The 16,689-nt window shown below is 33.6% G+C and overlaps 1 protein-coding gene across 2 annotated transcripts; it reads right to left on the bottom strand.

The window, feature by feature from the left end:
* Positions 1-2,376: 2,376 nt before the first annotated feature.
* On the bottom strand, positions 2,377-4,636 carry LOC147386398 (UDP-glycosyltransferase 87A1-like). 2 transcript variants are annotated; one of them, XM_086424658.1, is made up of 2 exons: positions 3,982-4,636; positions 2,377-3,058 (listed from the first exon to the last, which is right to left on the bottom strand). In XM_086424658.1, the coding sequence occupies exons 1-2, from the start codon at positions 4,457-4,459 to the stop codon at positions 2,571-2,573; spliced, it is 966 nt and encodes a 321-aa protein (XP_086280784.1). In that variant the 5' UTR covers positions 4,460-4,636; the 3' UTR covers positions 2,377-2,570. The 2 variants fall into 2 exon arrangements, with proteins under 2 accessions (XP_086280784.1, XP_086280783.1); XM_086424657.1 differs by having other exon boundaries at positions 2,379-3,457; positions 3,982-4,630.
* Positions 4,637-16,689: the final 12,053 nt, after the last annotated feature.

Raw genomic sequence — 16,689 nt, 5'->3', positions numbered from 1 at the left:
TTGGTATCTTAACTTTGTTGAATTGTGTTCTTATATTGATTATTATATCTCATTGCTCGCCTATCTTGGATGATCTTAACCTTTGTTTAGTTTAAATGGTTGTTATTTTTTTCACCAAAAAATTTATCGTAAATCTTTCTAATCCATTTGTTCTTCCTAATTCTTATACTAGTTTTGAAAGACAGAGTAACTAAGAATGATATTACATAGTTACATTGTTTTAACATTTGAAATCACAATTGCTATCCAAATAAATTATTGAAACATTTCTCCTTTGGTTAGGCTGCAAAATATGTAGAGTTCGACAGCACTTTCAATGAAGAGTGGAAGAAGCTAGGGAAGTTTTTCAAAGTCTATTACAATCTGAACAATGTTGCATGCAAAGTTAAGTTGAAGGAGTTTAGTGACGCCACTAAGTTGTGCTCATGGTAATCTTGATTGCATTTCCATCTGATTGGTCCTTGTCAAAGTTATTTTATTTTAATAAATTTGTTTTATTTACTACATTTTTTTCAAAACAGGTATTGAAGCTTGAACCTAACAATGTAAAAGCGTTTTTCCAGAGAGCCAAAGCATACATGGAGACACTTGATTTGGACATAGTTGAGTTGGACTTGAAGAACGCACTAGATAATTTTTAAAAATACCCCATAGTGATGGCTAATGGTGGTTGGCGCTATAAGTCCCATATATAACATCAATAGACATATAGCATTGGAAATTTTATTGACGACCACCGACGGCCAAAGTGATTGTCTCTATATGTATTTGCGACGGTTTTTTTCCCCATAACATTGGTTGTTGATTGTCGCTATATCCCTATTTTCCTATAGTGAGACTTGCTTGTGCAGGTCTCTATTGCAATAAAATAATATAGAATATAACAAAAAGATGACTAAAAATCAATAATATCGTAATCAGCAAACTAGGACAGATAATATACTATTCTTACTGCCTTATCAATTGATAAAATAAATCACTTAGTGGAATTAGAAAGTAGTAACTCAGCATTCAAAGCATCTGGGTGGTCATGATTGAATATCATTCCATGACTAATGTATCCTGAGAAAAAAATCTATAGTTCTTGCACATGCCACATCAGTGAGCTTTTGAGTTAGTCTGGAAGAGTTGAGTTAGAAAATCATTACACTTATCTAGAATTGCAAAAAGAGTCTTGGTGAAAAGCAATGTAAGAATCAATGTTAATTTTAATGTTACTTCAGCATTTTCCTCGCTAAAATTCACAAAATTCTCTGAGTAAGAGACGAGAGGATTACATTCATAAATTAATTGATACTTTATTGCTTAATCAAATAAATGATAATGTTTTTATGAGTCGTACTGGAGTAACATTGAAATTGACATCATTTGGGATATTGGTGGTCATCAATTTTTTTATCCATAATGTCGATCCTCAAAATAGATCAAAAATTATACCTAACTTTAAACATTATGAATATATTGTTATCCATTCGTCATCATAAATCATCATAATGGATCACAACTGCCATTGAATAACTTGGGTTAAGAAAATGGTATTTTGGGTGTTTTAGCATTTGAGGGCATATTAAGAAGGAAGGATTTTACTAGCTGAACTATTAAGAAGTTATTGGGAATTTAGAAAGAAGTACTTATTTTAGGGTCCATTAAATAAGATTTCCTAAGAAAAAATTTCTTCGAACATTTGATCTTGAACCAGTGATTGGAAGAGCGTTATTCTCCATTTTTTTTCTAGGATAAATTAGACATGACATGGGTTATAAATCTTGATTTCATTTCTCGCTGACCAATGATACTAGCAAGACTCAAAGTGAATCATCCGAGTCTTACAAGATTTTTAAGGTCATTTCAAATCTGTGGTCTAGAGAATAAGAAAAAGATTGAGATGAACAAAAACAAAAAGAAATTAAATCCCAATTTTGATGTCTAGTCTTGTTCATGGACAATACCAAGATCACTTAGACAAGTCATCTCCATAACAAATAATTCATTAAAATCCTTGAAATAACCCAACAAATTTTGATGAATTTTTTAGATGCCCATTGCATGTCAAATTCATGATCTACATAGGCAAAGTTTAGCTTTCTTGGAACACAAACACATATTTATGGCCTACATCAATGAGTGGCTCATGGTATTGACTACCAGAATTATCAAATTAAAACTCTAAAATTTCAAAGTCGGAATATGCAATATTTTACCTTAATTATGTTGATTTCTTTAAAATTGCGTTAAAAAATTTAATGTATCTTTAAAAAATATAGTAAGAAAGAGAGATCCGAAGGGTCTCGTTCGCTCTCTTTTTCCCATGATTGTCGGTGTCGTTAATATGAATCATATTTTTTTTTCTCCATTCAACTCAATCTTGAGCCACCTATTTTCTCTCCCTTAATTGCATACAGAGTCACATTTATAAATAGTTCAATTTCTGTTGCCACATTGATAGCAAACCATCTTTGAGTACAACATACATTTTAGAAGGAATTATATTCCTCCATCCAATTCCCCCTTAAGGGATTGAAATTATTTACTGTTATATGTTTAATACAACTACAACAACAATTTACTAGCTAACAATGGAAGCTTAAAAGTTCTTTAACAAAAGTGTTCAGGTCAGTTTCAGAAGATCCACCTTTCGCCAAAGCTTGTCGACAAATCTCTTTAAGTTCAATAGCTCTACTCCTCATCTCTTTACTTTCATCTCTATCCAAATCCATAAACCTTTGCACAATGTTCGCAATTTCCTCTCTTCTAACGATTCTCTCTCCTTCCAACTCTTTAACCTTCACTCCAACTTTCCAAACATCCACGATCAATTTTCTATTAGGGATTTGATCAAAAAATATAGGGAAAGCAAGCATCGGTACCCCAGCAAACACACCTTCAAGAATTGAATTCCACCCACAATGTGTCAAGAATCCCCCAACAGAAGAATGACATAGGACCCTCAATTGATCACACCATGGCACTACTAATCCCATCCCACCACAACCATCTTGCACATGCAAAGCATCCCCTCGTGCCACCCAAAAGTACCGAACCCCACTTGCGCGCACCCCTGCCATGATTTCATCCATTTGTTCACTTGAAACCGAAAGAAAACTACCCATTGAGATGTACAGGACCGATCCTCTAGGTTGGTTGTCTAGCCATTTGAAGTATCCCATGTCATTGTGACTTGATGTTACTGTGTGTGGTGTGTCACTAAGTCTTGTGTGAGGTATCAAAGGGCCTACAGAGTGAACTGGAAAGGGTAATATTGTTTTCAAAGCGTTTATAACTTGGGTCTCTAGCTCAAAGAAGGAACTGAACACAAGATACTGTGCTTTTTGCACCAAAGAGAAGGCATCAAGTACTTGACCCAAGGTTTCAACCGTCCCAGAGAAAACTGGTGGGAGATCAGCCAAACGCGTTGAAGGGATTCCAGGGATGTAATCTATGATCTCATCTCCATGTTCTAACAAAAAGACAATGCACAATCATCCAATAACATATGTTCACAAATCCACCTTTCTTACAAATTACCAAAAGAACATTCATTTTGGAGAAATTTCATAAAACACAATCAACTTTCAGGGAAATTCTCATTTCGGCTTATTGATCATTTTAATTCTCACAACATGAAGTGCGAGATCGCATTCCATGGTTCGAGAATTCTGTCATATTCAGCTCACGAAATGGTAATTTATCCTTAATTTTATTATTTAATACCTATAAGATAGCATTTTTTTCAAAAATTACCAAAAGTAATTTAAAACGTCGGACACCCCTAACGTTTTTCTGAAAATGCTGGATAGCCCAACATTTTTACGATCAACCTTCTTTCGCATACGTAAAGAGCCGAATCAGAACCGATTCATTGTCATCGCTAGTTAGTGGTTGAAGATGAGGGCATTTAGGTCATTTAATGTTGCATATAAGAAGTAGAGACGTAGGTGAAGGATGGCATGTCTTCGCTGGTTTCAAGTTTCAACGATGTACCTGACAAATTAACCGGGTAATGCCGGTTATGAGCGAAAAGATCAAAATGATAGAACACCGAGAACACTGAAGGCGACATCGTCCACAGCGACACCACAGGAATATTTCTTCGGTTTCCGGTTGCCACTGCCCACTTCAAGAAAGTATCGGCTATGATAGCCGTCACGGGCAACTCGAGCTGATCCATGAGCTGCTCAAACGGAGCTTCCATCTTCGTAGAAACGGCTTCTACGAAGCAAACAAAGTTGGCTGCACGAACCAGCTCGGACGGTATAACGTTTGGGATCGTTCGAAACCGTATGCTACTAGGTGGCTTGGGTTCCGAGTCTAAGAATCCGAGCCACTCTTCTGTGACTACGAAAGTGATTATAATATCAGCTTTGGAAACGAGGAGCTTACAGAGGTTCATCATGGGATTTATGTGGCCTCGACCTGGGTGCGGCATAGCCACCACGTGTCCACACGAGATTCCTTTCATGATCCTGGAATCTGAAATTTAACTGGAGGAAGAGAAGTGGCCACCAGTCTTTACTCTTGCGTATATAAGTAGTGGTAGGTGAAGAAAACTAAATAGATCCAATGATGGAGATAGTCCCACGTGTAGGGCGATACCCCTTGAAAATGATCATTAGGAAACTTACATCTCTTCTTCGTCTCCACTTGTTCGCTTTTCAAATTTTCCACCTTTGGTCTAAAGCAAGCAGACACAAGTCGGTTCAATATCATAATAATAATAATAAATTAATAAATTATTATTAAAAATTAATAGAAAAGTGGTAAATACTAAACACGTGGTTTGACAGGTTGAGGCTCTCTTCTCCATCAAACGAATGATTTGAAATGGATCTCAAGGAATATATTACTGATCTCAACGAAAATTTTGTTTTATTTTTCTGAAATTTGGCATCAAACATACGATCAAGAGAAGAGGAAAAATATAAATTTCTTTATTTTTTCTGTTCACAGGGATCAGCTATGGCTTCTAAGGATACATTTAAGTGAGAATCCCTGACGATCTGAACCGTTCATTTCAATTTTCATTCCAAAATTAGGAGAGTTGTTATTAGCAACCCAATTTTTACCTAATACACCCCAATTTCTAAAATTATTTATCAACCCCTATTTAAAGATTAAAACATATCATTCAAATAGGAAAAACTACCTAAAGAGGGTAAAATATTTTAATATTTATAAATAAATAAGAATTTATTTTTTTCAAAAATTCTCAAAAATGAATTAAGTCGTTGGACAGTCTAAAGCAAGTTATTAAAATGTTAGACAGTCTACCATTTTAATCATTTGGAGGTCATTTTTGATAAAGCAATGTATTTTAATACATTTAAGCGTTGGACAATCAAGCAAGTTACTAATATGTTGGATTGTCCAGAGACTTAATTCATTTTTCATAATTTAAAAAAAATAAAATAAATAAAATAAAATTTGATTTGTAATTGTTAAAATATTTAACTCTCTTTTGGTAGTTTACCCTTCAAACATTACAAAAAATTCGTTCAAGTTAACACATTGAAACAACTTCAACAGTTGTTTACAATTAGGTTTAGGCACATATAAAATCTTAAATCTAACAAATAGAAATCTAAAAATTAAAAATTAAAAATTAAAAAATTATTATTTTTACAAATTTATCAAAAAAATAATAATAAATCGATGGTTGGACCACTGGTTTTTAAGTTGACAAAAATACCTCAATGAAAATCAACGATTTGACCATCGATTTTTGCACGACTTATATACCTCACCAATCTTCTTTCGCTTATATTGATCATTTAAAAAAAAGAAACTCTGAGTCTTCTGTTGTTGAGTTTTCAACTCTATCATATCTTTTGTTGGTGAGTTTCCTTCTTTCCTACTTTTATAAAATCTTTGATTTTAACTCCACTTTCTTCATTTAAAGGAATGGAAATTTCAGTTAAATTTGCAAAAATTCTTTATTTGTTGTATAACAATTTATTGTCTCACTTGCACACTCTATTCTTTATTTTGGATAAGTTTATATTTTTATTTTTTTTCCATCGGGTTTAAACATGGATTAAAAAAATGTATATTGGTCTAACATAATTCATTAGCAATTATTAAAAATAATAGTTTATTATTAGATAAAACAAATAATTTTATTTTGTAAATGCATAATTTTATAAATTGAATAATTACAAATTTTTATTATTAGATAAAAAATTATTTTTTTGAGGGTATTTTCGTTAGTTTGAAAATCGACAATCTAACCATCGAATTACTACTTATTTGATAAATTTAAAAAAAATATATATATATTTTTTTGATAATTATTGTAGACACCTCATTTTTGCATATGCCTAATTCCACAATTTATTACCCGGTTGTGGTGGATTCCTAATGATGATCGCAAATAACTCGAAAGCTAGAGAGTACTTTCCCCAATTTTTCCCTTTTCTAGCCCTTTCATCTCTTTCACTCATTACGATTCGATATAAAGATTTACACATGTCTAGAATAACTACACCTTACACTCAATTCAGCAAATACTTACGCTTAGGTTTACTACACATTTCGATAATCTAGAAATCTCGCGACATCAAGAAAATATGACCTCGAGACTTAGAAATAATCATGTTGGGATTGAAAGAAATTTTACATCAAAATTCATAAAATTTGTAAAAATTAGCACAATGACGAAAATATTTCTCATAAATCTTGTACCTCCAAAAAACACGAAAGCACTTTCATTGTCTTCATATTATGATTTCGAGTCTAATAGAGCGCAAATTGACAAAAATGGAGCAATTACAAAAATGACCAAAACGCCTTCGATGTCCGATTTTTACATAGAGACCTTTATTCTTAAGAAAACATGATAAAAAAAAAAATTATCAATAGATTGACGTACACTAGAAATCTAAAAATTTGAGAATTCTTGCATTGAAAATTTTAATTGATCAACAATCGACTAATTACCTAAATCGTCTAAACAAATTAACCAGTCAAGTTCAAAATTAAAATTCAATCGACCAATCGAATTAAAAGTCAAAATTTAATCAACCAATCAAAGTTAAAATTAAAATTAAATCGACTAATCATATTAAAATCAAAATTCAATCGACTAATTGTATTAAAATTAAATTAAAGGACTACCGAAGCGCAAATAACATGGGATCATTACCCACATTATTTTACAAAGAACGTAGAGAATAATAACATAAAATAATAACACATTATTTTAGGTAAGTTTAGCTTCTTGCTTTATTTTGATTCTTACTTTACTTTCTAAGGACCTGCATTTTTCATTCTCTCCCATTATGCCTCTTATAATTACCTCAGATTGCGCCTAAAGAAATCTTGCACAGTCATTTAAGGTGAGTTTAGCTTCTTACTTTACTTTGATTTTATTTTTTATGTTATTTTTATTTTATTTTTAATTATTTCTTCTTATTTTCCTTTACCTTTTTCTTTTTCGAAATTGATATTCTTGAGTTTTTTTTTATCATCTTAATTCTAGTAGTAATTCATATTTTCCAAATTGATATTCGTACTCATATTTTCCATATTTGATATTTTTGTATGATATTGATTTTCATCAATTTTATGATTTATGAATGTTCATAGTGTAGACACCCCAATTTAAACGGGCCCACACTCGAAAAGGCCCAAAAATACCGATTTTCCAAATAAATGGGCCAACGGGCCTCAAAGGTCCGAATCACTAAAAAGTGACATTTTGATCGAATCGAGGCCCCCAAGACCACCCAATGGTCTAAGGGACCCACCAAAGGGATCGGACCCATCCCATGATGACCCAACCTTCACCGCTCCACGTTTACATCCAAAAAAATCGATGAAATCCTTCAACGGGCCCAAAAAGCCCGATTCGCCAACACGCGACATTTTTGACCGAAACAACTATTACAAAAATCTCAAAAAATTAAAAAATTAAAAAATGTGAGACTTGGGATGCCAACCCATCATCCACCCTCCACCTCGAAATCCCCAAGCACCTTAAGCTCATGCAAGGCCCATAAACCCTTAACCCTCTCCTAAATCAATTTCTCACTTTACACCTTAACCTAAAATTAACCGCATGTTACCTAAACCCTAAAACCTACCAATCCTCAAAATGCAATCCAAAAACTAGCCCAACCCAATCCAAAATAACCTACAACCCAAAGCCCAACACTAAAAGCCCACAAGACATCATACTATCTATATCCAATTATCCAACCTACAACCCTAACCCATAAACCACAACCCACATCAACCAATTACTCTTTTACCATCAAAAGGTAACACATGTCATCATCCCCTCTCACCCCCCTCATCAAACCAACCACCTATCACTTTTCTCTAAAACATTAACTACCCACATCACCTTTTCTCTAAAAAATCACATCAACTCACACCCTCCCCTAACCTACACTCATTACTTCCTATAAACCTCCATTCTCTCAAATCAAACACCACCAACCCATCTCCCCTAACCTACTCTCATAACTCCCTAACCTCTATTCTCTCAAATCAAACACATCAACCCACACCTCCCCCTAACCTATCATCATTATACCTCCCCCTAATCACCAACATCATTTCCTATAAACCCATCTCTACAACCTAAACCTACACCCATTCTTTCAAATCAAACAATCAACCTCTCTCATCAATTAAATCTAAACACCTAACCTCCACACAATATGCCACATGTCACTATGTCCTTCAACCTCCCAACCACCCTCTTACACCTTCCATTCTCTTAAAATCAAACACCCACTCAATCAACCAACCACCCTTTTAAATACCCATCATCTCATCTCACCAAACACTCCACCCAAATGGTTTGGGTAAAATCCAAATCATTTGGATCAAAACACAACCCATTTACCTTCATTACATAATTACCCATTTTCCAACTCTTAATTTCATACCCCCACCTTTAAAACCTATGCCATTATCCATCTTTTCAACCTCTCACCCCATTATACCCCCAAATACTCTCCCAACACCTATAAATACCCCTCCCCTCCTCCCAAAAATGGTTACCAAGTCTTAAAAAATATATATATATAATCTCTACTCCTCTTTCCTCTACTCTACTACTCTCATATCATCTTCTAAAAAAAAGTTCATTCTCATATTTCATTAAGGACTCAAGTGAAGAAGAAGAAGGAGGAGAAGAAGAAAAGGAGATCAAAGATACAAGGTGGGTTCGAAGCATACACCCCCCTCTCTATCTCTTTATCCTCTCATTCTCCCTCTTCTAAAATCCCATCCTTCTCTTTCATTTTTTAAATGAGTGGACCCCAAGGTTAAATGGTCATTTTTATCAATGAAATGACCCTATGATCAAGCCGAAAATGAATCCATGTCTAGGGTACAAATACACGACACGTGACATTTTATTTTTCATTTTTATTTAAAATCAAGATGACCGAGTTCTTTGAGGTTACCGCCACTTGGCGGGGAGAAAAGGGTGCCTAACATCTTCCCTTTTCTCCAACCAAGCCGCTTACCCGAATCTCAAGGTTTGATTACCCTTATCTATCGTAAGTCACTAAAAATGCCAAAAATGCCAATTTTTGATAAATGTCCATCGGGTGACCATTCACACCCACTTCCAACTTGAATGGTGACGACTCCAATCTTTAGTAGATGTAGCCGTCGTACTGACGAAAGTCACGTAACTACACATAGTTTTCAAATTTGATATTTTTATACGGTACTGAGTTCTATCAATTTTGTTATTTATGAATGTTTATATTTTTTTAGATTGGATAATTTTGTATGACATTTGTAGACATCCAAATTTGACCAGGCCCTCGATGCAAAGTGCCTGAAATTTATCAAATTTATAATGGGCCTCAAAGCCCAAGCCTTCATAAAATTATCGTTCTTTCAATAAATGGCCCAAGGCCCTACTCACGTGGCCTACGGACCAAAGACCCTTCACCACTCCTCACTACTTCTCCACCCAACCACAATCCAATTCTTCTCAACCTAAATCCACCTTTATTTAACCTATCACCTAAGCCCACTACTTCTCAATTCAACCACAACCCAATTCAACTCAACCCTGACCCACTCCTATTCAACCTACCATCTAAGCCCATTAACTTCTCAACCCAACACTATACCCACTCAACCCATTACTATACCTAAGCCCAATGCAATTCAACCCATTACTATACCTACCCAACCCAAGCCCAATCTTCAACCCAAACTCAATATCACCACCAATCAACATGAACATCAAGGTGGGACACATGTTACCACTTCAACTCATCTCCCTCACCCAATTACCTACCCTCATCACTCTTCTTTAAAAATATCATCTACTCATACATTAACCCATCATCGTTTCTCTAAAAAATCCATCTATCTACATCTCCAACCCATACCTCTCCCTAACCTACCATCATCATTTCTTACAAACTCATCTTTACAATCCAAACTCACATCCCTTCTCTCAAATAAAACACTCATTATTTCCAATAAACTCATCTAAATCTTTAATCTCCACACATCTTGACACATGTCACCATCTCCTTCACCCTCTCAAAACTTAATCAATCATCCTCTTACACCCCCATTCTCTTAAACCAAACACCACTCCCTTCACCTCACCAAACACCCAAAACCTAATCAGTCACCCTCATTTTCTCAACCAAACACCACTCATTCCCCTTTACCTAACACTCAACCCAATCCAACTCATTTGATACACAAACAACCCATTTAACCCCTCTTACACAAATACCCTCCCATCACCTTCAATTTATAATCCCAAAAACTCTATAAAATCCCTCCATCCTTAACACAATTCTTAGTTAATGTTTGAACTCCCAAGGACTTAAAAAAATTAGTCCCCCTCAAACTATCACTCTCTCTACTCTCAATTCTTTACTAACAACTCATCACTTACTCTCAACTCCCTACTTTCTCAAGTCAATAAAAAAACTCAAGGAAGGACATCTCTTGAAGATAAAAGAAGATCAACAATATCAAGGTAGGTTGTGGAAAAAAGAGAATTCTACTTCTCTTTCCTTCTAACTCTCCCTATTTTATTTCTCTCATTTTTCTACACCTATGTACACATTATTAAAGGTTCGAACCATCGAAGGGCCTCTTTTTTCAATAAAGGTGCCTTCAACGGTTTAAGCCAACATTAAAGTCCATTAGTGATAAAAATCAAATTTATTCGACTTTCTTTTTTTTTTTCTTTTCAAAACTGACGATCCAAGGTTACTACCAATGGTGGAGGGAGTAGGGTGCCTAACACTATCCCTACTCCATAATATGAATCCCCTTACCTAGATCAAAAGTTAGACCAACAGATCTTATCCATATGAGAGTACTAAATGTCAAATAATACGTTTTTCAAAAAAATGTAACATAGGTAACCATTTACACCTTTTTGCAAAAAGAATAGTGGCAACTCCAAAACCCCCAAAGTGGTTGAGATATTCGAAAAATGAAAATCTCGTGCCCACAACATTGATTTTGTAATTTCCCAAGTTTTTAATTCGTATCTTGAGGAAATCAGATATTAAAATTTTAAGAGTGGGACTTAGTGTAAAACTTTCAGATTTTATTTTAATCACTTTTAATGAAATTTGACTTCTCAATTAAATGCAAAGTAATTGAAAAATATATTTTAGCCTGTAAGCAAATTCAAATTCTAGTTCGAACGGTAAAGTTACGAAATCCTAGATTTTTGTGCTAGACAATGCCCTAAAAGGTAAATTTTTGTTAGAGTAAGAATTGGTAGAATCTAATCGCACTATTAAGTCTATGATGAAAAATTATAAAGAATAAAGTATTCACTCATCAATTTTCGAGCATGGAAAGTCGATTTAGCGCCAAAATAGAAACAAATTAGAAAATATCAAGTTTATCCCACAAATCCCTTATATAAAGAATTTATAATTCTTTTAACTCATTATCTTCTCCAAACAAAACCCAGTCAATAGAGACGATTTGGAATCCAAGGTTTCAACCCTTTTTACCTCGAGATTCATCGCGATCGAGACCTCATTGATCATCTATGAAGAAAAAAAGTTTTCAATGTCGACGAACTCTACAACTTCACCATTTCTAGTTCTCACTTTCCTTTCTTATTCTTCGTTTTAGTCAAAAACTAGCCACACCCTTGAGTGGGTTTCAACGTGTTCTACTCGAGGTTTCATTTACTTAAATTTCGATTCGTTCTTTATTGAAGAAGGAAAAGAGAACGCCATCATCAAGATCATCTTAAACCACCAAACCATTTCGCACACCAACATCCAATCTCGACTTCCATACAATTCATTTTTATTCTGATGCTGATTCACCTTGATTGTCATATTATTCTTTCAATTCCAATAATCATGAATTTGGTAGGAAACTAACAATTCTTATTGGTAATCGTAGATTTTGAAAATTGTTTTTAAGAGTTTTATCGAACTCGTGATGTGTTTTAAAACGTAGATTTTTCTTCTTCGATTTAAAATTCATGCGAAACATACATGTTTGATATGTTTTAATTATGTTTTTAACAATTGATACATAGGTGGGGATAGTGTATTGAAGAACCAACGAAAAACTTGAAAAATTAGACGAAAATCCAAATTTTGGACAATCTATCCAGTGTTATCGGCAGCACTGGCAATGCCACCACCACATGCCACAACACATTCTAGCGATGCCACCTCCAGAAAAGGTTCTATCACCACCAACTAGCACGAAATCCAGTTTTGGCAGATGGTTTTGTGCCTCTACTAAAATCTTGTTTTGAGTAAAATTTTGGTAATTTTCAGTTTGAATAATCAACATGAATATCAAAGTTTGAAAAATGATTTAATATTTAAGGAACATATATTGAGTAGAGAAATATTGGAAAAGAAATTTGTGTTCGAAAAGTTAAAAAGTGTCAATACTGAAAAAAGAAAAAAAATGATAGAATGGTAAAATATCAGAATCACATCTAATGGGTAATGTCTGCATTTTACATTGTTGTGTTATATGTGGGTTGATGAACGGATATCCAGGGGTAATTTAATTTTGATTGCATGTTTATTTACTTTTTGTTAGCGCAAGGCATTTGTTTAATTTATACACTATTATTTAAATTAGGTCGAGTGGCCACAATTGCTTGGTAGGAAACTAGATATCTCTTCTTAACTCTGTAATGTTAATTTCTTATTTTTTTCAAAGAAAAATGATATATATATATATATATATATATATACATGTAGCTATTTTGTGAACTGTTAAAGAGCTTATGAATACCTGAAAGGATAGTCTAATTTTATGTAAGGGTAATGTTCTAATTTTTAATTTTGTTAGACTTATATTTATAAAACTACGCAAGATTTTTTTACTTCTTAGGTTATTGTAGAACTCTTTGTTGGAGTATGAGACTATATACATATATATATATATATATATATAATATATATATATATATATATCTATATATATATATGTAATTTTCTTTTCAAATCAATAGATGATTAACTATTACAAAAATTATGATTGTTCTCCTACAATGGGGATGGCGTGAGGCCTCTTGGTGTGATTCCAAGTCAAATATTATTTGTTTATCAATTCTTGACTTGAGATAAGTAGAGTTTATGTTACTCCCCTACCCCAAATCCTTCTTTTCCACCTTCTTTAATATTTTTATGTTTCGAAAAAAAAAACCACCCAAACCCCTTCATTGCTTCCCATACGATCACCAAACCACCTAATTTTTTTCCTCAACTATTGTAGAATTTTTAGATCTACAAAACCCATTGTAGTCCGAATTTTTAGCAAATTAAATACCCCAATTTACACTATTTTTCGACCTCATACTGTGTTGTTTAAACTTATGTTACTTGGTTTGTTGGTTCACTCAGTTCGAATTCAGATTCAAGGTTCATGCTTCGCCATTCTAGAATGAATGCGGTTCGTAGGGGTAGATATGGATAATTCATTTCTTGGTTCATTTTGGTTTCTTAGATCGATTAGCTAGTTTGGTTCTGCATATATATAATTCAAGTATACAAGTTATAAGTACAATTATAATGTTAAGAAAAATCCAAGTTGAATAGAAATAAATTAATAAAATAATTCAAATTTTAAATATAAACAATGAAAAAAAATATAATAAACGATTTAGTTCACGAACAATTTAAAAAATTATTTGGTTTGTCGAACCAAATTTTTGGGGTCGCAAAACTTAATGCTTTGGTTCGTCGAACCCAACAAAAATTCAGTGGGTTCGTGGTTCACTTGATTTTACGAACCCAGTACGAACCGACTGCAAACTGGTTCGCTTCGTACCGATTCATGGTTCGGACTATAGCAACAAATTAAGTAACATAGGTCTAAACTCAATCCCTATATTCCTCCATTATCTACTATTTCAACCCTCCAGTTACCTTCAACACCTAATTACAGGTCTTCAATCTTCTTTGCATCCAAATCTAACCTTAATCTCCTAAATCCTTCACACTAAGCTAGCCAATGTCATTCATCAATAACCCTTTTGTTATCGCTAGGTTATTCTCTTTGTTGAATGTCCTACTACACGCCCATAGTTGCACAACTTTACGTTTTACATTTCAACATATAGTCATGGGATTGTGGAAAGTGGAAACCTTCACAACACCAATAAAAAAAATATTTTGTGCCCAATTATTCTCTGAATGGTTTTGTTAACATATTCCTTAAGGGCACATGTTAAAGTGCAATAAATACCCCTTGGACATAAGCATTTGAGGGTATTTTTGGTATAAAAACGTTTTGGGCAGTTTTAGTATGAAAATCAATTCCCAAGGTATATTAAATCCACTTTAATGTGTGCCCTTAAGGCACATATTAACAAAACCTTTCTTTGTAATCCTTGAAAAGAACAATGGAATCCAAATTGGTAGTTGAATTGAAACCCTAAGTGATGCATGAAGATGTCTCCGTTACTAAGCTAGGGGAATTACAAAATATTCTTTCAACCCCCCACTCCATATTTTAGGAATTAATTTTGTAGGACTGTACTTAGCTTGAAACTTTTTCTAATTCATTTATTAGATTTTTTTTATGAAATTTAAGGTAAAATTAGCTTATGTTATGATTTTCCTTGTTTTTGGTAATTTAGCATGATCTCTGAGATCATTTTGGGCAACTTGCATTTGAATGTAACTTTAGGGAAAATAAGAAGAGTGCCCTAAAAATGGTGGGACAAAAACATTTTAGGGGAAAATGAGAATAAAAGGAAGAGAGATAGAGAGAGACTATCATTGGGAATTGCATCCTATGATTCACCTCACTTTCTTTTAAAATGTCCTTGCAAGCTTATAAAATGACCAAAGATATGGGAGATCTTCACTATTTTTTGGGAGTTCAAATTTCCATGATCTTAGGTGGTCTTTTTCTGTTTCAATCATATGCTTTTGATATATTAAAGCGAGCACAAATGCATGATTGCAAATCGATCTCGACTCTCATGGCACTAAAATCACACTCAAACACTCTTCGTGGGGCTTTCTTTGATCCATCTCACTATAGAAGTATTGTTGGAACGTTGCAATATCTCACATTTATACGACCTGATTTAGCCTATAGTGTTAATTTTATATGTCAATTTATGCACCGTCCTACAGTTGGACATTATCAAATTGTTAGAAGGATTCTGAAATACTTGAGTGGCACTTTGAATTTGGGGATGCAGATTATCTCTTCATCCACTTTTGATCTTTATGATTTTTTGGATGTAGATTGGGCTGGGTGTTCTCTTACAAGACGATCTACTACTGGGTATTTACTTTATTAGGTAGTAATTGTATTTCATAAATTGCTAAAAAGAAAAACACAGTTGCTAAATCTAGTACCGAAGCCGAATATAGGTCAATGGTTTAAAACCATAAGTTTTCAATTCGTATCTCAAGGAAAAATAAATAATGAAATTTTGATAAAATCTTGAAAGTGGGACTTATGAGTAAAACTTTATGATGTTTTTTATCGAAAAACTTTAGTACTTTAGAGTCAAATAATCGAAAAACATACTTTAGCCCATAAGCACGCTCAAATGCGAGTCTGAATAGAAAAGTTACAAAATCCTCAATTACCGAGTCGGACCAGGTTAAAATAGTGACTTTTTGCTAGAGTAAAAATTATTAAGATTCGATCATACCATTCGATTCGTAAAGAAAAATTATTGAACATGGACTATTTATTTATCATTTTTGGTACACGAAAAGTCGAATTATCGTCAAAAACGAAAATGACGTCAATTTTAGGGGTCACCTTAACCCAAAAATGTAAATTTTTGTTAGAAATAAAATTTATAGAAATTGACTACACCATTAGATTTAGAATAAAAATTAGATAAAATAGAGTATTCATTCGTCACTTTTGGAGTCTAGATGGTCAAGTTATCATCGATCGAAACAATAGATAAAATACCGATTTCACTATTCATCGTTTTAAACCAACCAAAACCAGCTAACCCATTTTTTAAAAAAAATCATTTTTCTTTCAAATTTCAACCTCGGATTCATTGCAAACGGTTCGTCGTCGACTTCCGATGCAGAAGGGAGAAACGTCCGTAACATCGTTCTCTACAAAATCCACCCAAGTTCCTTCCGTTTTTTTTTTTTCACTCCGTATAGTAAAAAATCAGTTGTATTTATATATAGGAGTTTCGAAATTTCAACCTCGGATTTCATCTATTTCGATGTCAAACCGTCTCCAGTCAAGAAGGGAAAA

The sequence above is a fragment of the Akebia trifoliata genome, chromosome 14 (genome assembly GCF_017979445.1).
Source record: "Akebia trifoliata isolate Shusen 1 chromosome 14, ASM1797944v1, whole genome shotgun sequence".
NCBI lineage: Eukaryota > Viridiplantae > Streptophyta > Magnoliopsida > Ranunculales > Lardizabalaceae > Akebia > Akebia trifoliata.
The sequence above is the reverse complement of the archived record's forward strand: the minus strand, read 5'-3'. Positions and strand labels throughout refer to the sequence as shown.